The 23,888-nt window shown below is 50.5% G+C and overlaps 1 protein-coding gene across 1 annotated transcript in view; it reads right to left on the reverse strand.

Moving 5' to 3' along the window:
- Nucleotides 1–1,166: 1,166 nt before the first annotated feature.
- Nucleotides 1,167–23,888, reverse strand: part of Dlgap3 (DLG associated protein 3) — a 60,965-nt gene continuing 38,243 nt past the window's right edge. Inside the window, exons 6-12 of the mRNA XM_021644802.2 lie at nucleotides 22,153–22,366; nucleotides 21,710–22,023; nucleotides 21,350–21,435; nucleotides 4,219–4,703; nucleotides 3,132–3,223; nucleotides 2,639–2,782; nucleotides 1,167–2,034 (exon numbers count right to left, since the gene is read on the reverse strand). Of these exons, the coding sequence (XP_021500477.1) occupies nucleotides 1,816–2,034; nucleotides 2,639–2,782; nucleotides 3,132–3,223; nucleotides 4,219–4,703; nucleotides 21,350–21,435; nucleotides 21,710–22,023; nucleotides 22,153–22,366 (1,554 nt within the window). The 3' untranslated portion in view covers nucleotides 1,167–1,815. The remainder of the gene's footprint in view (nucleotides 2,035–2,638; nucleotides 2,783–3,131; nucleotides 3,224–4,218; nucleotides 4,704–21,349; nucleotides 21,436–21,709; nucleotides 22,024–22,152; nucleotides 22,367–23,888) is intronic.

Raw genomic sequence — 23,888 nt, forward strand, 5'->3', positions numbered from 1 at the left:
TCTTCTTAGCTTCAGGATTGGGGGAGAGGGGGGATTTACGCTCTTCAGGTCTCCAAGTTGGAGATCACAATACCTGCTACACAGTATTATTCTGATCACTGAAAACACACTCACATCCAAACCTCAGGGGGGGAAATTCTCATCTGGAAAGCCAATAGAAAATAGATGTGTGCACGTGCAGGCGTGCGCACACAGGCGCGCGCGCACGCACGCACGCACGCATGTAAAAGAACAGGGCTCAGGGCTCCTCCCATGGTGCCTAACAGTGACAAACATCTGCTGAACAAATGAGTAAGAATTGGCTGGTCCAGCGTAGCACAAAACAACCGCCGACACCATGGCAGCTTTTCCTCTCTACTCAGGGTGAGCGTCAACCCCAAGGGGATGATAACGGAGGCTTCTGGGGGTGAGGGGAGCTGCTGTCAACTTCCTTCTGAATTGGGAACACCGCAGACCTAAAAGTGTCATGCACTGACATCATACCCAGTGGGGCCCGCTACTTCTAGCTCTGTGACTCTGGAGAGCCCACTCACCCTGGGCTTCAGCCCCCTGTGAGGCCCCAATCCCTCGGCAGACCCTCAGGAGGCATTCAGAAAAACTAGCCATGCCTCCGAACTTGAGTTTCTCAGGAAAGTTCTGTCCATTAGAAGTCCTGCAAACTGTCCACCCCACAGGAGGCGTCGGCGAAAACGGCAGCACAAAATCTGGAGTTCGCTGCTGCTGCTGACTGGATTACACTTGAGCAAGGAAGAGCACTTGCCTGTGCTCCGTGGAAAGCATACTGCATTCAGTGATTTCTAACAATAACCACCCTCACCCACCCACCTACCCCACCTATGCTCATTTAGACATGTCCTGTGTGCCAAGCTCTGAATGTAGGACTTCCCTTTCTGGAAGGGCTGAGAGGCAAAGGGACCTGGATTGAATGAGGGGCGAACGGGTTCGTTTCCTCCCCTTTACACTCCAGCAGGACCCCTCCCAGAAGGCGCAAGTCCTTCCTGTGACCGCCAAAATCCCCTTTCTCCCAGCAAGGTCTTCCCCTAAAGGGCTCAGGCAACCCCTGTGGTCCCCAAGCCAAGAGTTCTTAAGCCCCTGGCCCCTTCTCTTTCTCTCCCACCTTATCCGACCCTCCCACCCCCGGGTGGCTTCTTCTGGAGAGAGCTGGCTCCGGTGCAGTTCTGCGGTTTTATTTTTTCCTGGGATACTCAAAGGGATGTAGGAACAGCCACAGGTGTGGTGAGGGAAAGCCCCTGTCTCCCCTCCCCAGATGTGGGAAAGGGAAGAGGCCCAGGCGCCCTGGTCCTGGGTTGGTCCAGCCACTGTGGTCCCTGGGCCCTGAGGGCGGAGGCTGAGAGTGGAGCCCTGGGAAGGTCGGGCGGGCTCCTAGGCGGGGTTCGGGATTCTTCATAAAAAGCCACGAAGCTTGATCCCCACGAAGCCCAGCCCCGCGGGGTTTGGGGGGGACGCAGAGCCCAGATGGGGGACCCGGCCCGGCCTGGCCCGTGGTGGGTAAAATAATGGCAGAGATGGTGCCCGTGGGGAGAAAAGGTGGGGTCAAAGCGTCGGACCAGGAAGATGGGAGTTCCGAGTGAGGGGCGCAGGGCGGAGAGGCACGGCCCCTAGCCTAGCCCGGGCGCCTTTGCGTGGGATCAGGAAGGTAAAAAACCCACGAAAGCGCGGCGGGCAAGAGCCGGGGCGTGCGGTGCCGGCAGGGCGGGCGCACGGAGCAGCCCGCGTTCACAGTGACCTCGACGCTGGGTGTACAGTACGGGTAGAAAACCGCGGGCCCGGGCCGGGCTGGACGGCCCGGGCGGGTCACAGCCTGGTCTGGGCCTCGGGGATGTAGATCTCGATGCTGTCCGCGCTCTCGGTAGCCGAACTGTGGCGGAACGAGGCGGCCCGCTTGGCCGCCAGGAGCCGCTTGCGCGCTTCCTGCCGCTGCCGGTCCACGGAGTCCAGGGAGCGCTCCTTCACCGGCACGCCTCGCCCCCGCGAGGGCTTCTTTGGTATCGGCGGAGGGACCTTCTTCTCCTCCTGTCGGGAGAGCGCTGGGCTGAGCCGGGTGGCGGGGACCGGCCACCGCAGCGTCCCTACTCGCGCCCCGCCCCACCCCCGTGAGAGCTCCCCGAGGGATGGAATTCGTGCGTCCCTCGGCGGGACAGCGCCCGGGATTGGCCACGGGTGCCGGGGACCCCAGGCTGCGGGTGCGCGACTTTCCACAAGGTCAAAGCCCTTGCACAGGTCTCCAAAGAAGGGCGAGCTCGCGCGCCCCCTGGTGGCGATGTTCTCAGCGGCTAGACCTGCGTGCAGGCTGAGGGGTTACGGGGAGCGTTGTCGGGGGTTCCAGGGGCCTGCCCAGTCTCACCTCCGACACCCATCCCAGACCTAAGTCTAACAAGGAGAAGGCTGAAAACGACCTTACAAATAAAGCTAGCTCTACTCCCCACACTGCCAGCGGTGGCTAAGGCAGCGATCCTGTGAACAGCTACAGCCAAGCACAGGACAACGGAGGCGAGCGTGGCTGTTACGTCGAAAACTCTTCTTGCCGCCCGTGGGTCCGTTCCCCTGTGACTTCTCCACACCAAACACACCCCTTTCTGAGAAGGGGAATTCCACAGCGTGGCGCCCACAGACACACCTTAGGCTCCAGGAGTTTCCAGCTGTTGGCCTTGAGTTGTTGTAGCTCCAGGAACTTGAGGGTCACGTCCTCAATGGAGAGCTGCAGGAGGTCCCAGAAACCCGCCAGATCCTGGAAGGTGGGCACAGGGAACGCAGTGGGGTCCTGCCATGGTGGGACACACAGGGGAGGCAGCCGGTCAGGGAAGGCTCGGGGAAAGCCACGCCCAGTCTCACTGATAGGAAGCTCAGTCTAGAGGAATGGGTTGAGGAATGGGGGAACAGGAACTATCCCAGGTCTCTTGTACCCGGGGCACAAACGCCACACTCAACCTCAAGGCCCAATACTCCAGACAAATCGTGTCCGACACTTTGGTTGCTCTGGGCCGCACGAGATGGACTGTCTCGGGCTACACACGGTCCACCCCTCCGAGCCCACAGACCTGGCCCCACCTCTCAGTCACGCTGGGTCTCCTGTCAGATCCTCACCTCCCTCTCCCCTCACAGACACTTACCAAGCTCTGCTGACACAGCCTGAAGAACTGCTGAACCTTCTGAGACAGGAGAAGCTGTGTACTGCCCACGGCACTGCGAATCTTCTCCAGGACTGAAGAACAGAAGGAGGCCCAAGGGGGTGGGGGATGAGACCCCTCTTTCCCAAGCCCCTCCCCCCCAAGGTTGAAAGGCTCCCTCCCGGTTACTGTACTATCTATCTCCTCCAGCCCCTCTCCCATCCTGTCTTCGAACTTGCTGACAACAGCTCCTATCCAACCACCCCAACAAGACTTCATCCTCCTCAAATACTTCCTTCTCCTTCTTTCGTACAGCCTGCGTTTACCTGTCCTCCTGTATCCTTCCTCCCATCTGTGTCCCTTGTCTAGCCCTCCAGCCTTGGCCAGAGCACCAGCCCAAAGATCGTTCACTGGCCAAATTCTCTTACCAATCAGTACGTGCCTCCTTGGTTGGTTAGGAACGGTTAATTCATCCCAGGGACTTGAAGCTGACCTTCCTTCCTGCTCACTATCCCGTCAACGTGGGGATTCTGGGGGAAGCCTGTGGCCCTCCTCAGACTGGAAGGAGCATAGCCTCTGTGACACAGCTATCTGCCATGCTGGCCCTCCATTTCTTCCTCAGACTCCTTCTCGCTTGAACTGCCTCCTCTGACAAGGTTAAAACCCTCCTCCTCTCACCGAGGAATTCCAGCATCCCCTGGGAGAGCCCTTCTGAACAGCTCAAAACAGAACGTCATGTGCTCCCGGCCTCACCACCAGGCTCACACTGGATCCGTACATTTGTCCAGATCTGTACAGGTGTTAGTGATTCAGACTGGTAGCCACCTACTAGAAAACCCAGGCTTTTGCCTGGTCATGATCCTCCAGAGTCCTAGCCCTGGCCTCTACAGATGTCCCCTTCCGGGAGCTCCTAGCATGCCCTGTTGGCAGTAGGAACCTCAAGGTCCAGCACCGAAGGAACACCGGAGAGATAAGGGAAGGACCCGCCGGTATATTGCAGCCAGGGACCACCACTATGATACCCTCTCCCGTGCGTCCGTGCGTCCGTGCGTGCGTGCGTGCGTGCGTGCGTGCGTGGCAATGCACTCACTCTCCTCCGGCAGCTCATAGTCCTCCGCCTCACGCTCCATCTGCTGGCACCAGTGTTCCAGTTTCTCCACCTCTGCCCGCAGCATCTTGATGAACCACTCGCCGTCTCGTGGGCAGGGGGACGTGCGGCCTGAGTCGGGGAGGCTCCGTGACCCACGCTCCATCCAAGAATCACGGCGGCCAGACCCAGGGCCAGGGGCGGGAACAGGGGTAGGGCCAGGCGACCCATCGGTGGCCGGCGGCTCATACGGCAGTGGGTAGCCCTCACGGTAGGCCCACTGGCCCTGTGTGTGGACCGTACGGAAGACTGAGTAGGTGGGGGCCCGGGGCCCAGGCTGAGGCTCAGAGGCGTGTCTCTGGAAGGAGCGTCCGAACTGCAGGGCCTTGTCTTCTGTGGCCACCGTGGCCAGGCCAGCCAGGCCCTCCAGCTCCAGGTCCGCCTGCACACCGGCTGTCACGCTGTTGGAGCGCTTGAACCTCGCCCGCCTGTGGAGGGAGATGCCTGTCCTCTCTGCTCCTGCTTGGGTCACCCCAGGTCACCACCCTCACCCCAACCCCAAGCCAAAAGAAAAGGTGATAAGGAACCCACAAAACACCGTTCCTCAAGCTCGAAATCAATTCATCCTTGCAGCCGTAGGTACTGAATATACCTACCTGTTACACTGACACTAAACAGCAGTGACAGTCAAAATACTTAACTACCCGAGGAGATGCTGGATCACACCAAGCAAAGCAGAGAATGACTTATTGAAGGCAGCTGTGGAGCCCCGAGCTGTGCCGAGCTGTGCTAGCTCTTGACCAAAGCATCCAGAAACATTTTATTATTTCTTTTGTTTGTTTATGGCTTGTTGTTTTGAGACAAAGTCTCCCTCGGTACCCAGATTGACCTGGAACTCACAATGGATCCCCAGGCTTCTCTCACAAAGTAATCCTCCTGCTTCGGCGTCCCGAGTATTATGGGAATTGAGAATTAGCGGTATTACAGGTGTTGAGTGCCCACGCCCAGCTTGCATTTGAGTATTCTAGAAAAGGCCCGCCTCTGCTGGTTTACACTGGCTGTACAGTGTGTCCCAGGCCTACAGAGAAATGAGTTAATGGGCTCCAAAGGGGTCCCAGGTCATCCAGCTTCGGAGTGACAGAGCCAAGATTTGGACCCAGGGCTGTACTCGCTGCAGCACCAGCCAAAGGAAGAAATGCCCGGGAGTAGCTTGAGATGGAGGGGGCGTACAGCAGGGAAGGCTTCACCCCTGGGGACCCGATGGCTCAGCCCAAAGCCTTGCCAGACAGTCTGCCAGAGCCAGTGGAGCTGAATTAAGTTGTTGGCAGGAATGACACAGGGCCTGGAAATTTCTTGTCTTTGAGTTAATTATATGCAAATCCTATGCAAAACAGAAAGTCAATTGGCCTTGTTCATTTTTCCCCTCTCTGAGTTCAGAGTAGGGGCTCTTTTCTGTAAAGAAGTCAATCAGCCCTATGAAGCGAGAGGTTGAGGCCAGACAATACTTTTAAGAAGTAAGAGTCAGGGGCGGGGAGGGGGTGATGCAGCAAAGATGAACGGAAGTTGAAGTAGTCTGGGAATTCAATAACCTCAAAGCAAAGGCCCACGGGTCCTGATCTACCTCCACCTCCTCGGGGTCAAAAGAGAAGATGGTCTTATGCGACATCTCTAGGGGCCTGTCCAGCTTCCCAGGAGACTCTCCCTACTGTGGACCCCCACCCCCCCCACCCCGGCAACTTCAACCTTCCTCCTGTGGCCCAGGCCTTCTCTCCAAGCCTGCCTGCCTGCTTCCTTCCAGCTGGCAGGCTGCCTGCTGGGAGCCTGTTGCCATAGAAACGAGGCCCAGAAGGATGCTGCAGGACTCAGGGAAGAGAGATGCGCTCATGTGCAGTCTCCAACGAGCCCCATGTCCCCACCCCCACCCAGAGAAAGGAGAAAGAACATATTTCGTTTCCTCCCACATGCCCTTCACCTTGGTATCTGCCCCGGGAGCCATTCACCTTGACTACTGGACCATCCTCCTCTCAGATATGTCTGCACTCACTCAATATAGTGAAAGTGAAGGGAAAGCCCTGGGCTGGGAAGCACACCTGAGTTCTAATGCCACCTTTGTCACTGTGTGCCTTAGGGAGGCTCCCCATTCAGGCTATCTAATAACGTGTGAGGTTTCGTGTAACAGCGGTGTAGCCCCGTGCGTTGGCTCACACTCGTGATCCCAGCACTCAGGAGGCAGAAGCAAGCAGGTCTCTGTGAGTCCCAGGCCAGCCAGGGCTACACAGTGAGACCCTATCTCAAACATCAACAAATAGTCTGATTAAATATGTATTGTATATAAATGCACATGAATAAGAAATACACATACATATGCACACACATTAAAAACCATAGTTAATTGAGCAATGTCCCAATTGGATTGGAGCAATAATTGGCGAGGTAGTCCTTGTCTAAAATCATATCTTGTGGATGTTAAGATCTGGAGCCCAGCAATTCCTGCTCCATCTACCCCAAGACCGGCATAATATTCCTAAGAGTGAGCTCTTCTAAGCCATTGCCCTGCTCAAACCCCTTCTCACGTGAGCCCTGACCTGAATGCCCTATCCGATGGCTGCTCGCACATCTTCAGCTTCCTCTCTACATTCTCCTAGACCCCTAGATGGAGTGCATCCTGGCCTCCAACCCCTGAGACAGCATCTCTCATCCTCACACCCTGACAACTCTCTGCTCAAGCCCCTCTTCATCAATGAGTCCCCTGACTGTCCCCCAATTGTCCCCGTCAACAGTCTTCCTACGTTTAAAGTGACCCCACTATTTTGATTAATTAGTCTCTCTCTCTGGTGACAGCCACATGTGTCTAACTGCACTCTCAGAACACGCTTGGGTTCCCTGTGCATGTGTGTGCCTCTGAACTCCATTGGCCCGCGGTCCCTTCCAAGCTCCAGCGACTACAAACACCCGGAGGTCACCAGTGCTTTCCCCAAGGCCTACATTTCTGAATCGGTACCATCCCAACTTGTTTCCCTGCTGTAAGAGTTTTAGGTCCCACACGACCCCCACAGGCTCATGTGTTTGACCAACTGGCCCCCTAGCTGTTGACAATGCTTGGGGGGGTTGTGGAAGCCCTGAGACCTGGAACCCAAGTAGCAGGTCTCACTGCAGGGCGGGCCTCGAGGGCTGTCTATTCTGTTATTCTATTTTTCTGACACAGGCCTGGGCTCTCTGCTCCCCAATCTGCCAAAAAGCAAACAGCCTGCCCCCCACCCCGTGACAGCCTGCACTCCTTGGAACTCGGACCCAAAGTAAAGTTTTCTTCCATTGCCTCTGTCAAGTCACTCCCCATTAAACACACTCTGCCCTTGGGCTCCATTGGTCTGATGCCTCCATCCGACCTCTGGGGAGTCCCGGGAGGATGCCACTCATCGGATTCCACACCCTCTTGGGCAGAAACACAAAGTGTACCAGGCTTCACGGTTCTACGTCCCCTCCTCAGGGAGCTGTCTCAATGCGTGTATCCCAAGGAAGGCTTGGCGGAGCTGAGGAGCCACTAGGCTCAGGGAAGTTTGGTCCTCACTCTCCCTGCCAGGCAAGAGTCGTAAGAGCACAGGATGGGCAGGAGTCGGCCACTGGTGTGGGACAAGATCACAATTAAAAAAAAAAAAAAAAGCGCTAGGCCAAGTACCTAAACCCCCAAGGAACTGCGGATATTTCACAGGTGGGTGGAGACAGTACAATACATGGCATGAATGAAACCAGAGAGGATGGAGCAGTGGGGAAGCCAGGAGAAAAGGGAATTGAGATGGCTCAATAGCTGAAAGCACTTTCTGCCAAGCCTTATAACCTGAGCTCAAGCCACAGGACCCACAATCAACTACTTCTAGTTGTCCTCTGACATGCACACATATGCCATGGTGCACACAGGTGCACATACATGCACACGAATGTATACATGTGCATAACTATACACAGATAAATGTAATTTTGAAATATAAAAAAATTAAGCCAGGATGAGTATGTAAAGGCAGAAAGAGGAGGGGAAAGCCTCAAGGAGGCCCAAGCAGCCAACGAGAGTAAGCAGCTGCTTGAGAATGCAAGGCTGGCCAAGGCTCATCAAAGATGGTGTCTTGAGAAGCAAGCAGGAGAAAGAAAGGGGAATGCCCGTCAAAGGAGGAGAGGCTTGCTCTGTGTAGCTCTCCACAGCCATATCGTGGAGGGAGGGGGGGACCCGAGGGGGAGAGGTGAAGAAATGGTGCCCAAAGAGGTCTCTTTCTTGGTCCCGTAAATATGCTACCTTCCATGGCAAAGGGGACTTTGATCCAAGTTCAGGATCCCAAGACTCATCCAGATTTGGTGGGCCACCTTAATAGTCAACCTGGCTGGGTTTCAGACTCACCGGGAAAGCACACTCCCGGGCTGTGTCGGTGAGGACACGGCTGGAGACAGTTCACCGAGGGGGAACAGAGCCATCCTAAGCAAACGGAAAGCCTGCTCAGCGTCTTGTCATGCTGGGAGTTCATCTCTCGGCTTCCTGACTGTGGATGCGATGTGACCAGCCACCCCAGGTCCTACTATAGTGCTTTTCCCACCGTGAAGGATCGTGTCCCCTAACCACAGAGAAAAGAACTTCCTTTCTTAAGTTGCTTTCATCAGGTACTTTATAACGGCTACGAGAGAAGAGCAGCGTGGAGGTCTGGATGTTCGGCTCAGTGGATGACTGCTTCCTAGCACACACACACACACACACACACACACACGAGGCCCTGTGCTCAATCTCCAACGTCACAAAAAATGAAAAGGAAAATAAGCAGGAAAAGGTGACAAAATGGCTTCTTCTTTGAACCTCCATAAGGGACATCATCTTGCCAGCACTTTGATGTTAGCCCAAGTAAATTCAGTAACAACTTCTGAGCCCCAGAAGAAATGTACAAGTGTGTGTGCGCGCGTGTGTGTGTGTGTGCGCGCGCATGCGCGCGCATTTACATCACCTGTCGTGGCGGGGATGGGAAACAAACACAACATGTGAAGGGAATTTGATGGACGCCAGAGACACAGTCCAAGTGGAGGCTGGGACAGCAGTTACACTCTCTGAGCGCTTAGGGTGTGCTAAATTAACCACCTACCTCGACTAATACCCTAGAGTCCCTAGCTTCAGGCTGTCAGCATCATCCCTACTTGCTGATGAGAAAAGAAAAGTGATTTCCTGAGATGGGACAACAACCCAATCCATGCAGAGGCCACCTCGGGTCACTGAGCCCCACCCCGGGCCTCACTATATATAGGAAGAGAGCAGCAATCGGTTGCGCAGGCTGGGCTGATGGCTAAGGAGAGGGAAGAGGTACAAGCAAATGAGGAACTGGTATAGAAGTGGACCAAGGTCCCGGAAGATGGCCTCGGTCGTCACAATGGAGTGCATGGTGGCAGGGTGAGGGGGGCTACCTTCTGGGGATTCATGAGGGTCAAGGGAAAAGGGAGAATGAGCTGTTTTGGGGTGTCAGCAGAGTGGAGGGGTTAAATCTGGGTTTTTCTGGAGCCAGACTCCAAAGCCAGCTGGATGGCTCGTGCCTGCTTTCGTCATCTTTTAAGTAAAATGACAGCAGTGCCAGGTCCAGGGTGCTGGGAGATAATGTATGGGGAGAAGGGCCAGCACCTGGCCTGCCATTGTGCGGGCTATTGTGGAGAAGTAGGAAAGTTTGTGGCTCTCGCCGCCGCCAAGAAAAGGGGCTGGCCAAACACAATAGCCCAGTGTAGCACTGCGGGCCCCGGCTCGGGCATTGTAGTCATTAATTATTCTGATTGCTGTTGATCATTTCCATCTGTTCTCCCGCAGCACTCGGGAACAAAACCTCCTTTATCCTCCCCATCACATGGCACCGGAGTCCGTTATTTGCATATCCGTCTCTCTCGCTAAATAGAGCAGTTCCTCAAACATCGACGTTGGCTGGGTGGTTGATCGTTGCAAGGGTGGCGGGGAGTACTAATTATCCCCACATCTATTTTCCCCTTCTTCCTCAGTAACAGGATCCTGTGATTTTAAGCTGGACAGGTGGCCGCTTGGGATAATAATTCACTTCCCAATGTCCCTTATGACTAGGTAGAACTAGGCTTCAAAGTTCTAGCCCATGGGATGTAAGCCGAACTGTTATGCACAGCTTCCAGAGAGCACTCTTCCTTTGAAAGAAAGTGTTGGGCTGGGCCTGCAGTTTGGTGGGAGAGAACTTGCCTGGCGTGTACAAAGCCACAATAATGCAAGTGTTATTAAAAGTAGGGTATATGCCAGCCAGGTGGCTCGATGGGTAATAAAATAAAATAAATAAAATAAAATAACCCTGCACCATAGCATTTTAATCTCTGAGCCATTTAGGAGAAGGAGAGAAACGACCCCCACAAGTTGTCCTCTAACTTACACACACACAGACTAAATGTGAAAAAAAGAGAAAGATTATAACCTTTTTTTTCTCTTCCTCCTCCACAGTGACTAGAATGTAGGCTCAATGACAAGACCACAAGCCCCTAACTACTTTAGAACATTAACTACCATGTGGAGAAAGGAGAATACAGGAGAAAGCCTGGGCTCTGACCCTGTGGGACACCAACCAGCCCTTTGGATACCTAAGCAAGCAAGAAAGCAACTTCTGCCTTATTTAAGTCACTGTCACCCATGGGTTTTCTGTAACTCATACCCAAGCCTAATCCTAAAATAACACGAATTTTCTAGGTCTTGAAGTCCAGAACTTACATCCCTACTTGGTTTTAGATTTGCGAGTCATTGCTGGGTCTCCAACAGCTGTAAGCACCAGGTAAGAGCTGGCTTCCGCTGAGATGTACCTCTCACACTGAACAATGTGTCATATTTTTCTCCTGGCCCTTTAACCAGGCTGCATCACACCCACCCTCCTCCAGTTCTTCCTGGTGACAATGACTGAGTTCCTGGTAGGCCTGGAAATCATCATCATGGCTACTTCAGGGAGTTTGTCCTCTCTGTGGCTCTCTGGGCAGAAATTGGATTACCCCAAGAGACACAGTGTCCAAGGAACATTCAGTACCCACAAATTGGCAAGGGTTTTGCCAGGAGTGTTTGGCAGCAGGATGGCGGGGGTGGGAGAGGAGTGGGCAGGGGAGCAGGGAGAGACATGTCAGTGCACCAGTCCCTGCAGTGGCTCATCTCTGAGACAGCAGCCAAGACTTCAAGCCGGGGTCCATCAAGCCACACTTGGATGTCACAGGGTCAGTTAAGAACCTCTCTAGGCAGCCGTGAAGAAGGGAGGTGGACATCAGCATGTTAAGCAAAATAAGTCAGACTTGAGAAATAGCCCAGTTTTCTTAGGTGAGTGTGTGTGTGTGATAAAAGTGGAAGGGAGACTATGTCGGGGAAGGAAGAGTTTTAAAGAAAGATAAGGGAACAAGGGTAGTAGAGATAAAAGAAATATTTCAAGCTAGGTGTGATGGCACATACCTTTAATCCCAGCAAAGGCAGAGGTAGGCAGATCTGTGAGTTCAAGGAAGGAAAGAAAGGAGGGAGGGAGGAAGGAAGGAAGGAAAGAAGGAAAGAAAGAGAAAGAAAGAAAGAAAGAAAGAAAGAGAGAGAGAGAGAGAAAGAGAGAGAGGGAGGGAGGGAGGGAGGAAGGAAAGAAGGAAGGAAGGGAGGAAGGAAGGAAAAAGAAATCCCACATTCTTTCACATGTGTACAAATTGAGTTCCAGGACAGCAAAGGTTACACAGAGAAACCTTGTCTAGGGAAAGAAAGAAAAGAAAGAAAGAGAGAGAGAGAGAGAAAAAGAAAGAAAGAAAGGAAGGAAGGGAGGAAGGAAGGAAGGAAGGAAGGAAGGAAGGAAGGAAGGAAGGAAGGAAAGAAGGGAGGGAGGGAGGAAGGAAGGAAGGAAAGAAAGAGAAAGAAAGAAAGAAAGAAAGAAAGAAAGAAAGAAAGAAAGAAAGAAAGAAAGAAAGAAAGACAGAGAAGGAAGGAAGGAAGGAAGGAAGGAAGGAAGGAAGGAAGGAAGGAAGAAAGGAAGGAAAAAGAAATCCCACATTCTTTCACATGTGGAACATGATTTAAAAATACATATGTATATGTTACATACACATATGGATATATATGCCATGAAATCAAAATGGAGACAGTTTAGAGGGACCAGCTGGATAAAGGACAAGAGAATGTAACAGGCTGTGTGTGGTTAATATAGGCAAAGCACAATGATATACCAGTCTTGATTAGAAGAGATCTGCCTGCCTCTGCTGCCCCAGTGCTTGGATACAGGATATTCTGAGGTCAGTCTGGACTACATGAGATATTTATCAAGACCAACAAAAACAACAAGATCACCCTTTCTGGTCTCCTGGGTCCCAAGAATAGCTTTTCTGCATATGCTGTATTCTTTGACTGTGGTTCAAGGAGCTTGGTCTGGGAAGACAGGTGCAGCAGGACCACCTAATTCTGTTTTCTGTAAGAGTCTCGGGTGATCCTGAGGCTAAGCTTTGAGGGGCAGGGGTCTGGCTGCGATTGGAGATTGAGTAGCAGGCAGTCTTCTCACTTTCTCTGCCCAGCACTTTTAAAAACCAAAGTACAGACTATCAAGAAAAAAAGAAAAAAAAGCTAAGAATCCGGAGAAATGGATGGCATCGGGTGGAGGGAGGCCTGGAAGTTTGCCGAGCAAGGCCGCTGGACTCCATGGCTCACCTCTAGGTACCAGTTGGGGCTTAGCGTGTGGGTGAGTCAGAATTAAAGTCCCAGGGACAGAAGCGATGGCAAGAGCTGTGGAGGTGTATAACAAAGGGTGCCTTCAGCAGACAAGCAGAGAAAGCTGGCCAGAGAGATGGGCCAGATTTGCCTGTCCCCACCTGTCCCCACCTGTCACTGTGTTATCACCGGTCCCAGAGATTCACCATCTCCCTCCCCCACCTCCACCATCAAGACCTCACCATATTCCCTGTCAGTCTGCCCTGGCCTGGCTTCCCTTTCCCTTCAAACTGCTTTTCCATTTGATCCGCTTCTCCCCCTGTTGGCTGCTCTCACCCTCATGAACATGACCGATCAATACGGAAGACGGAATGTAGGAAGCACCCACCCACAACCAAACACCTAGAAGAGCTGAATAAAATAAAATCAGAAAGGTGTTTCTGCTCCCATGCCAGGCTTGGGAAATGGGAGACAGCTTCGGGTTCCAGAAACAAAAAGCAGACTTAAAACCTGAATAGCGAGCGGATAGCCGCTCTCCAAGCCAAGTAAACCACAGGAGGATGGGGCCAGACATATGCTGAAGGCTGGAAGGGAATGCTGAGGGAGGGAGAGAGGAGAGACCCCGAACGTATGCCCTGTGGGGAGCTGGAAGGAGATTGCCTGTGTAAAGCCAAGAGCCAAGGAGGTCAGCTTTGTTTATAAATGTAGACTAAAGAAAATCTCATGCCGGTGTTTCAGGAAGGCAGCCTGGAAGGAGGATGCTGGGAAATCAGAACATGAAAGCTGTTTTGTATGGGGATGTGGGGTTACAGTGCGTTCTACCAGGGAAACACAGAAACTTCAAGCTGAGATATTAACTTTCAAATTGGTCTAAAGCTCAAGTAGTACCCCAGAGAGGAGGAAATGGGGCACCCGAGGAAGGAGTGGGCAGCAACAGACTGAACCCGCAAGCCATTCAGACATGTTTGTAAATGTACACTATTAGACCACAAAGAGCGTAACGGCTGATTTAGCAGAGCCCTTTGAAGAGGTATAATCAAAACGCTACATAAGCATACACACAGGCTAGGAAGAGGGAATTAAGCTGGTGTGGTGAGCATGCCTATAAGCCCAGCAGATAGGAGGTTGAGGCAGGAGGATCACCGTGTGTTTGAGATTAACCCTGCCTCAGAACGGCCTCCTCCAAGAAAACCTCCATGAAATAAAGCATTCTAAGGCTCTTGTTTAAGTCCACAGGGAACTACCGACTAATTGTGCTACCAGAAAAAGCTGAGAGACATCTTGTTTTGGGACACTGTCTCCCTGTGTTACCCTAGATGGCCTGATCCTTGCTGTGAAGACTAGCATGGCCTCAAACTCACAGAAACCCACCTTTCTCTGCCTCCCCCTGACCCCGCCTTTTTTTTTTTAAGATTGTATTTTATTTATTATTTATACAGTATTCTGCCTGCAGGTGTGCCTGCAGACCAGAAGAGGGCACCAGATCTTATCATAGGTGGTTATGAGCCACCATGTGGTTGGAATTGAACTCAGGACCTTTAGAAGAGCGGCCAGTGCTCTTAATGTTCGAGCCATCTCTCCAACCCCACTTTCTTTTTCAACACAGGTCTCACCATGTTTTCTAGGCTGGCTTCAAATTCCTGGAGTACTTCTATGAATCTTTTTTTTTTTTTTTCTTTCATTTGAGGCAGGGTCACACTATGTAGCCCTGGGTAACCTAGATCTGGCTATGTAAACCAAGATGGCCTCTGGCTCACAGATCTGTCCGGCCTCGGTTCCAGATTGCTGCCATGCCCACAGCCTGTGTGAGATATTTTTACACACCTCTCTGTCTGAACTTGTGAATTAAACATAGCAAGAAAATGGAAGATAAGCATCTGGAAGTTACAATTCTTAAGTCTATTCACATGTAAGATACATAACATATACAAAAATACACATCTAGTCTATGTATGCATGCATGATGGAGAATGTCTCGGTAGTCTAAGAAACTGGGCTGGGGATATGGCTCAGCATTGAAGAGCACTGACTGCTCTTCCAGAAGATCCAGATTTAATTTTCTTGCACCCGCAGGGCAGTTCACATCCATCTATAACTCCCATGGGTTCAGCCCCCCCCCCTTTCTGGCCTCCACAGAGGCCACAGATACACATGGAGGCAAAACACCCATATACATAAAATAAAAGACAAAATGAAAATTTGAAATGTTTAAAAGAAAACAGCCCAAAGCGTGAAAGGCCACTACTGTGGCCACATGTAACAAATTAAGAAATTAATAATGAGAACATATGCTCCCTCTAAAAAATACATTCAGAAAGTAAAAAAGATAACAAACCTCTTCTAACTAATACACAGGTTAAAATAAAAATTATGGGCTGGGTGGTGGTGGCATGCACCTTTAATCCCAGCATTTTGGAAGGCAGAGCCAGGTGGATCTCTGTGAGCTCAAAGCCAACCTGATCTACAGAGTTTCAGGACAGCCAGGGCTACACCAAGAAACCCTGTCTCAAATAAGAAAGAAAGAAGAGAAGGAGAGAGAGAGAGAGAGAGAGAGAGAGAGAGGAGGAGGGAAGGAAAGGAAAAAAAATAAATTATGATGAAAGTTATAAGCTATTTAGAACCGAGCAATGTAAATTTAGTGTTTTCAAATACTAAATTTGAAAACTTAGACGATGGAACAATAACAGTATAATTAGATGGGGTTTTAGAGCCCTGAAAGCACACATTAAAAGCTAGGCATAGTGGCATGTGCCAGCAATCCCAGCACTTGGGAAGTGGAGTCAGAAGGGCTCAAGATTATCCTTGGCTACACAAGCAGTTCAAGGGCAGCTGGGATTACTTGAGTCTGTCTCCCTCCCTCACTACTTGTCTGCCTCTGTCCCTCTCTCTCAGCATTTATTAAAAAGTAGGAAATACTCGCTAAAATTAAAAGGCCAAGTTCAAAAAACTAGTAAAAATATGTTTAAATGTTAAAAATACAAGAAAGAGAAGTCACATATAAATACATGTTTGGTAGTTTAAATGAGAATGCCCCACATACGCTCCTATGTTTGAATACTTGGTACCCAGTCAGTGGAACTGTTTTGGGAGGATTAGGAGGTGTGGTCTTGTTGAAACAAGTGTGGCCTGTTGGAGGAGGTGTGGCACCAGGGGTGGGCTTTGAAATTCCAAAGTCCACACCAGGCAGAGTCTGGCTGTCTTTCTTCCTGCTGCCTTCGGATCAAGATGTAAGGCTCTCAGCTACCACTTCAGCACCATGCAGGCTGGCATACCTGCCTGCCACCATGGTTCCTGTCATGCTCATAGACTAACCCTCTGAAACTGTAAACAAGTCCACAACTAAATGCCTTACTTTAGAAGCTGCCATGGTCATGGTGTCTCTTCACAGCAATAGAACAGTAACTAAAGCAACAGGGTGTTAGGAATGCAAATAAATAAATAACAACATGGAGAAAGAATGAACGTTTATAGCATTATAATAGCATGAGAGAGAATATATTGAGCCAAAAATTTTGTAGATTGTTTATTTTTATACAGTGGTTTATAAAGACTGACTCAAGAAGAAAAATAAAAATAAAAACCAGACTAGGTTAATAAACTAAAGATAGTTTAAAAACTTCTCCAATCCCCCAAAATATACTAGAAAGTTTTTATGGGCAACCTTTGCTAACCATTAAGGATGAGATCACGTTGCTTTATAAAACTGTTTCTAAGAACACACAGAGAAAGCTATGAAACTCATGTTAGAAGTCTAGAATGAACTTGATATCTAAACTGAATAGCAACTGAAAAAAAATTACGGCACAAGCATGGTGGCACACACCTAGCCCTTGAGAGATAGAGGCAAAACAGACCAAAGTTCAAGAGCAACCTGTGCTACAACAGATCATGTCTAAAAAAATTATGGGCCAATATTATTTATGAACACATAAGTAAAAAATCTTCAAGCAATAACTAGTCAAAGATTTCGTTTTTTAAAAAATAATACAACAGGGCTGGTTTTTAAAACGGCTAGGGCTCCATATAGCCATTTTTGGTTTTGTCTTCACCCGAAAAAGCCCCGATTGTTAGCGGTACACTTCGTGTCTTGCACACCACTTCCTGTTTTATAGATTGTACTTCATAGCTTCTCTTGCAGCTAGGTACCCCCCATGAGATGTGGTTACAGCAAATATGATGTAAGTGAAAGTGCTGTAATTTTCAGGAAGTCTTTTATAGAAGAAGACTCTATCCTCCTCCTCCCACCCTCCTTCCAACTGCTAAGAATACAGATGCAGAAAGCATAATTTTTGAACTAGACTTTTTTAGATATAAAGTAATAAATGAAGGTGGAAGAGCAATAAACGAGAAAGAGCCTAGGGTCCTGACATTGCCCATGTCAAGGCTACCTTTTAAAAGTGAGAAACACACTTGTTTATGACACTATTGAAACCCTATATAGTCAAATTTAACCTAAGCACACAATAGGATCAAGCAGAGATTATCCCAAGTTTGAAAGACTAGACCAACATGGAAAATTTATTCATATATCACATTCCACATGGAAAAGGAAAGTCTAAGCATCTTAGTAAACTTTCAACATTCAATCAAATTCTACTTGATCTTACATTTTAAAAATGAAGATAACGATGTAGCTCAGCGGAAGAGCTCTTGCCTAGCTTAGTCAAAGCCTTAGGTTTGAATCCCAGCACCAGAAAAAAAGGGGATGGGGATAAAGGGTTTCGGTTTTGTTTTTGTTTGGGGGGTTTTAGTGTTTTGTCTGTTTGTTTTTTGAGACAGGGTTTCTTGAACTCACAGAGATCTGCTTGCCTCTGCTTCCCTGAGTGCTGGGATTACAGGCATGCACCACCTCTCCTGGTTAAGGGTTTTCAATTTTTAAAAACCCTTAATAGAGAACAAATAGAAGGGAATTCCTAAATAGGATAAAAATGGTACCCATCAAGATTTGTAACAAATGTCATCTTTAGAAGTCTGTCTTGGTTGCTGGAGAGGTGGCTCAGTGGTTAAGAGGACTCAGGTTTGATTCTCAGTGTCCACATGGCAGCTCACAATGCTTTGTAACTACAGTTCTAGGGATCCAACACCCTCTTCTGGTCTCTAGGGGCCCTGCAGGTATAGGGTGTGCAAATACACAAGCAGGCAAAAGTAAAAATTAAGTAAAGATAGACAAAGTGCACCTTGGGCCCAGTGAGATGGCTCAGCAGGAAAAGGTTCCTTCTGTTGAGTCTGACCTTTGATATCTGAGACCCACATCTCGGGAGAAGAGAACCAAATCTTGTGAGTTATCCTCTGACTGTGCGCGCACACGCACACACAAATAGATCAGGAATGGGATGAGCTCACTACCACTCACCAGGAAGCTGAAGTCCTATTTGATACATTATTACAAGAAAAAAATTGAAGGAATGTCTTAATATGTACCTCTGCCTGACCTGAAACTCACCATGTAGGTTAGGCTGGCCTTGAACTCACAAAGGATCTACTTGCCCCTGCCTCCCAAGTGCTGGAATTAAAGACATTCATCATCAAGTCCAGCAAAGAAAAATAAAACTTAAAATAGAGATTTAAAAGAAATGTCCTCAGTTGAAGAAAATAATTAACTATATAGAAAAAAAAATCCATAACAATTATCAGATACCCTGAGACTTGATAAGGGGCCAGCAAGGCTGCTGAAAAAATAAATAAATAAATATCCAAAGCTTACCAGCTCAAATATGCTATCACTGGCCAGTTATAAACACCACAGAAGAAAGGTCTAAAGGTCTGTGTAACAGCCACCGGAGTTCACCCAGCGCCCTCCTTCAGGGTCATGAAATGCAACCTGGTTAGCTTTCATTTCCTCTATTTCTTCCCTCAAACCCATTCCCCATTTAATGCCAGTCATGATGTGGTGGAGCCCCCCGCCCCGTAATTCCAGCATTTGGGAATTGGAGGCATGAGGATCAGGGGCTCAGGGTCAGCCTCAGCTACAAAAGTGAGTTCTAAGCCAGCTAGGGATACATGAGACCCTATCTTTAAAAAAAAAAAAAAGAAAGAAAGAAAGAAAATCTCCATCCAGTAGTTAATGCTTTTCTGTAAACATAAATTAAAGTGTGTCCTGTTGTTCCTTTAACCTTCTAATAGCTACTCATTACTTATAATTAGGGCCCAGTTCTTTCAGCCTGTGCCCTGGACAACCTGGCCCAGGCATTCTCCAACTCTCTCTCAGCACTGGCCACATGACCTTTTCCCCAGATCCCAACCCATGCCCATAGCTTTTCACCTCCCCACACTCTATTCTATCTCCCCAAAATGCTTGCCCCCATCATCACCCCGAGTGCTCCTCACCTAGCTACTCTAAGTTCACTTTATCCCCTCTTTTCTTGGTAGTCCCTGTTATGCATTATACCACCACATACCTGTTTTTAATCATGGATTGTTGATACACTGTCTTGACTTCCCTCTAAGTTCTGTGGGGCAAAAGTCATGTCTTTGATGGTGTCCAGGGCATTCAATACACAGCCCAGGAGCTGTCAAGTGCCAAATGCTCAATAATTACTGGTTGAATGACATCATCAGTGAATGACTTGGGTGCACCATTTGCAGGATTCTGGCTTGTTAAAAGGAACAGAGGACCACCCTCCAGTAGGGACCAGTCTGAGTGAAGAGTTACAAAGCCTTCCAGGGAACCCATGAAGATATGTAAGGTGGTTTAGGGAAGGCACTGAAGTCGGGAAGGAGAGTAAAAGCACAGAGCTATATCCATCCTTGACTCTTACTCCTCTCAAGAATTCAAACCAGCTTGGCACGATGGCACACGCCTGTAATCCCAGCACTCTGGGAGGTCAAGGCAGGTGTATCTCTGTGAGTCTGAGGCCAGCCTGGTCTACAAAGTGAGTCCAGGACAGCCAAGGGTACACAGAGAAGAAACTCTGTCTTGAAAAACCAAAAAAGAAAAACAAATAATAATAATAATAATAATTTAAACCATGGTTTGCAAATGGACTTTGCCATGCAGTTCTGTAATTTTTGTGGCATATTAAGGGTTTGGAGGACAGCAGCTGCAGGAATAGGTAAGGCAGCTGGGTAGCTTTTTTTTTTTTCCTCATCATCTCAAGAGTATACAGTGCTTCGTAGAGCTCCAGTAGTGGCTATGGTACAGGGGTGACAGAAAGAGTGACTCCCCCAGGAACCCTAAGACTTAACCAGGCACTCAAACAAAACCACTTCAGGGGTTCCCAGGAACTTTAATAACCCTGGGAGGGTTGGAAAGTCCCGCAGTGGGCCTGGCATCAACTATGAAGAAGTGCCACACAGGCTCTAGTTGCATTCACGCCGTGGACAGAGTCTTAATGACTCCTATTACCATGAGGCCCTCAGAGCCAGCACCAGCCACAATACTCAGGCTGGCTAGGCTGGTGTCATTGCAGCCCAGAGGACACATAAGGCCACAGTGGCACTGCCACCTGGTCATTAGAGAAAGCATCTCCCTACAGGCTTCCCAAAGCAGAGAGGACTCTTTCCAGGACTCCCTCCGGAGCTCACAATGTTAATTCTTCACCTGGAAATTAAGGAAGCAATGTTTCTGAGGCCACCTAATGCCAGAATAGTGGCTGCTGGCAATTCTAGTATCTCTGATTCACCACCGATTCAGGCACATAATAGGTACCCCCTACTGGTTAAATGCTTGTGCGAGCCAAGTGAGGAGGAGTGTTATAACTGCCAGGGACCCATGAGAGGCAATCTTCCTGTTTGTTTGTTTCTTTTGAGTTCATACACTTGTACACCCCAGGAAATAACAAGGGACTGGCAGAATCCTGTTATCTCCTGCTAAAGGACAATTGCCGGAGGCCTGCCCAGCACCCACCTATAACCTCCCCCGGCCCTTCCCCTCTTCCTCCCCTGACCACTGTATCTCTTCTGCAGCCTCTGATCACCCGGTTGGCAGGAGTGCAAGCTCTCCGTGTAGGGTTGATGGATGCCGTGACAACATAACCGAGTCCGGCTCCTCCCCAGTAGGAAGGTATGGGGAGATAGCTCAGCGGTAAAGCTCTTCTCATACAAGCACCAGGACCTAGGTCCCCTCCCCAGATCCCATGTGAAAAGGCCAGGTATGGTGGCATGTACTTGGAATCCCAGCACTGGGGACACAGAGGCAGGAGGATACCTGGGATCCAGTGGCCAGCCAGACTAGCCTAACCGGCGTGTACCAGGTCATCAAGAAACGTTGTCTCTAGAATACCAGGCAGGCTGGTGAGACAGCTCAGTGGGTGAGGGCTTTTGCCACAAAAGCCTCGTAAAATCATGGTGGAAGGTGAGAAGCAACCAAAAGCAACACACACACACACACAAAGGTGTGGTCTCACTTCCAGGAAGACAGCATGTGCAGGGACAGTAGGCCAGCCAAGAAATTACCCTTTACACAACCTTGGCTCCCCGTTGCCCCCAGACGCCAAGGGCACCTGAGAGGCCCACTCTGTGACCTACCTCTTGTCCTCTTCCACCTGAACGCCAATGGAGTGGAACTCTCTCCGGCTCCTGTTCTCGGTGTCCGAGTCTGAGATTGTCTCCACCTGGTGGCGGGGTGGAGGCGTCAGTGGCTGTGGCTAGCCAAAGAAATGCACGGACCAGAAGTGGCTATGCACCAAGCTAGCTGGCAAGTCCAGGGAAAGAGCCATTCAGGGGCAGCCTCATCTATCAGTGAACAAGATGGGTCCACTTACAGCCCAGGGAAAGTTTGTTTGTGTCTATGTCAAGGTCTGTGTATGCAAAAGTCCCTTTTGATCTCCCTCCATCCGGTCCCCAATAGGGCCAGAGCCTTGAATAGCAATACGCTGTCAACCGTACCTGCACCCCAATGGACGGCCGCCACTTCCGCTGCCGCGCCAGGCTCCGCAGCTCCTCCCGGCCAGGGATGGTCTTGATAATGAGTGTGGGGGGCTTGGGGCTGGCCCGGGGTGGCACCGGAGCCAACTCGAGGGTGCGTGCGCCCATGGTGGGGCCATCCAGCCCGTCCGCGGAGCTGCAGCGCCGGGCCGGGCCCTCTGCTGCCGTGAAGCTTTCATGGGCAGAGTCAGTGCTGCTCTGGGCGGTGATGGAGATGCGGGGTGGGGCCTGGCTTCCCGGCGGGATGGGGGGCGGGGCCTTTCTGAAGTTGAAGGCTGCGGACAGGGAGGCAGATGGTAGCCCATCATCCCCACACAGCCACGGCCCCCACCCCACTCCCTGTGGTACGCAGGACCCTATTCCCCTGCCCAGTTCGACCGGGGGCAGACACGGAGTATACTCACAGGAGCCGGGCCTCCCTGAGACAGAGGCAGGGGCAGCAAGGAGGGGTAGGCAGTCGTCGTCTTGAGAGCAGCCGGCCTGGATGGCCCGGAGGTAGCTGTGGCTCCGCATGCGGAAACAGCCGGGCAGGTCCAGGGCGTCCACCGCCTGGGACTCAAGCTCACCAAACACGGACCCGCACACGGCCTCCAGCTGCTGGTTGAACTCCTCGCTTAGCTGGGGAGGGGGCCAGGAGGACCTTTACTGAGATGCTGGGATAGGATAGGGTCAACTAGGAGCTTCGCTCTGGAGAGCACGGAGGTCTACAGTGGCTCTGTGTGACTCCCCTCCATTTGGGGGCAGGAGGTTCCCCAGGCCTGCCTCGGGACCACTCTGGTCCGTTCTTCCTCTAGATACACAAACTCCAACCTACACCTCCATTCAGGGATGTTGTTGTAGGCCAGATTCTAGATCCCCCAACATTTGCCCCTCCACCTAGTCCCGTCCCTGACATTTCTCTCACTTGACCCCTGCAGAGAGAACCAGGAACTAAAACCCACCTCCTGGCCATCTTCTGGGTACAGGGTAGATGGCGGGGAGTGAACACTTTTTACTATGATTTGGTTTTGGTGTTGTTTGTTGTTTTTCTAAAACCAAGCTCACTGTCACCCAGGCTGGCAGCAGAATTCAGAGCACTCCTCCTGCCTCAGTCTCCCTCGGTGGATGGGATCACAGGTGTTCATGCTTGGCTACGAACTGATTAAAAGCGATAGAGAGAGCTTTGACAAAGGACAGGTTGGGAACTGATGGGTACCAAGCTGCTCCTGCCTACACAAAACTACCAACCACGGCTCTCATTTAACCCACTGGCCACTGCCATGCCCCCACTTCCATGGACCTGTCTATAGCACAGCACAGGCACAAAGCCCAAAACCATCACTCCACATGGGAATAAACTTGGCCTTAGGTTTTTACTCAGTCAAAGCACGGAGGTTCCCGAATGAGCCACAGTGCTGACTCCACTGAACTCAAGATCTGCCGCTTCCTGGCAGTGTGGCCTAGGAATGTACAAATTCCTCAGTTTGCTCGCCTGTCCAGTGGGAGTGCTAAGACCACTAGCTTGTGGCTACTGAGAGGACTGAAATCGACACATAAGGCATTTGGAACAGATACTGGCGAGGTGTGAACCGTCTGTGGCATGTGGATGGCCCAGGGCCTACCTGGTAAACACAGGCTGACGTGCTCATCAGAAATATAACACCGCTACCCCTGAGCCCAAGAGAAGCCCCCACCCCGGCTGCCGGTTAGGCAGAGGCCACTGGAGAGAGTCATGGATGAGGGTCTCAAAAACATTCTGGGGGGACTACAGCAGCATTTTGTGATGTCTCCTTGGGAAGATCGGCGTCACCACAGTGATCTGGGCCCGCAAACCTGGAAGAGTGGTGTGGCCCCCGGCTAGAATGCCACTCAGCATTTCCCTAACTCAGCCTTCCTCGGGGGTCTGTGATCTCGCTAGACTCTGCCTCGGCTACATCAGGGATCTCTCGCACCATCGACCAAGGGGAGATGAAGGCTCAGAGAAGCAAATAAACTGTCCAAGTTTGCCCATCTGGCAGGCGATAAAACTGAATTGCAACACCTTGTTTCTTGGGTTCCCAGTAAAGGTGGTAAAGGTCATTAGAAACTCCTAGGGAGTTTGTGGAGTCTGCCCTCAAGGTGGAAGTGACACTCTGTGCTTTTACCGCTTAGAAACAAAACC

Source organism: Meriones unguiculatus, chromosome 3 (genome assembly GCF_030254825.1).
Source record: "Meriones unguiculatus strain TT.TT164.6M chromosome 3, Bangor_MerUng_6.1, whole genome shotgun sequence".
Taxonomy (NCBI): Eukaryota; Metazoa; Chordata; class Mammalia; order Rodentia; family Muridae; genus Meriones; species Meriones unguiculatus.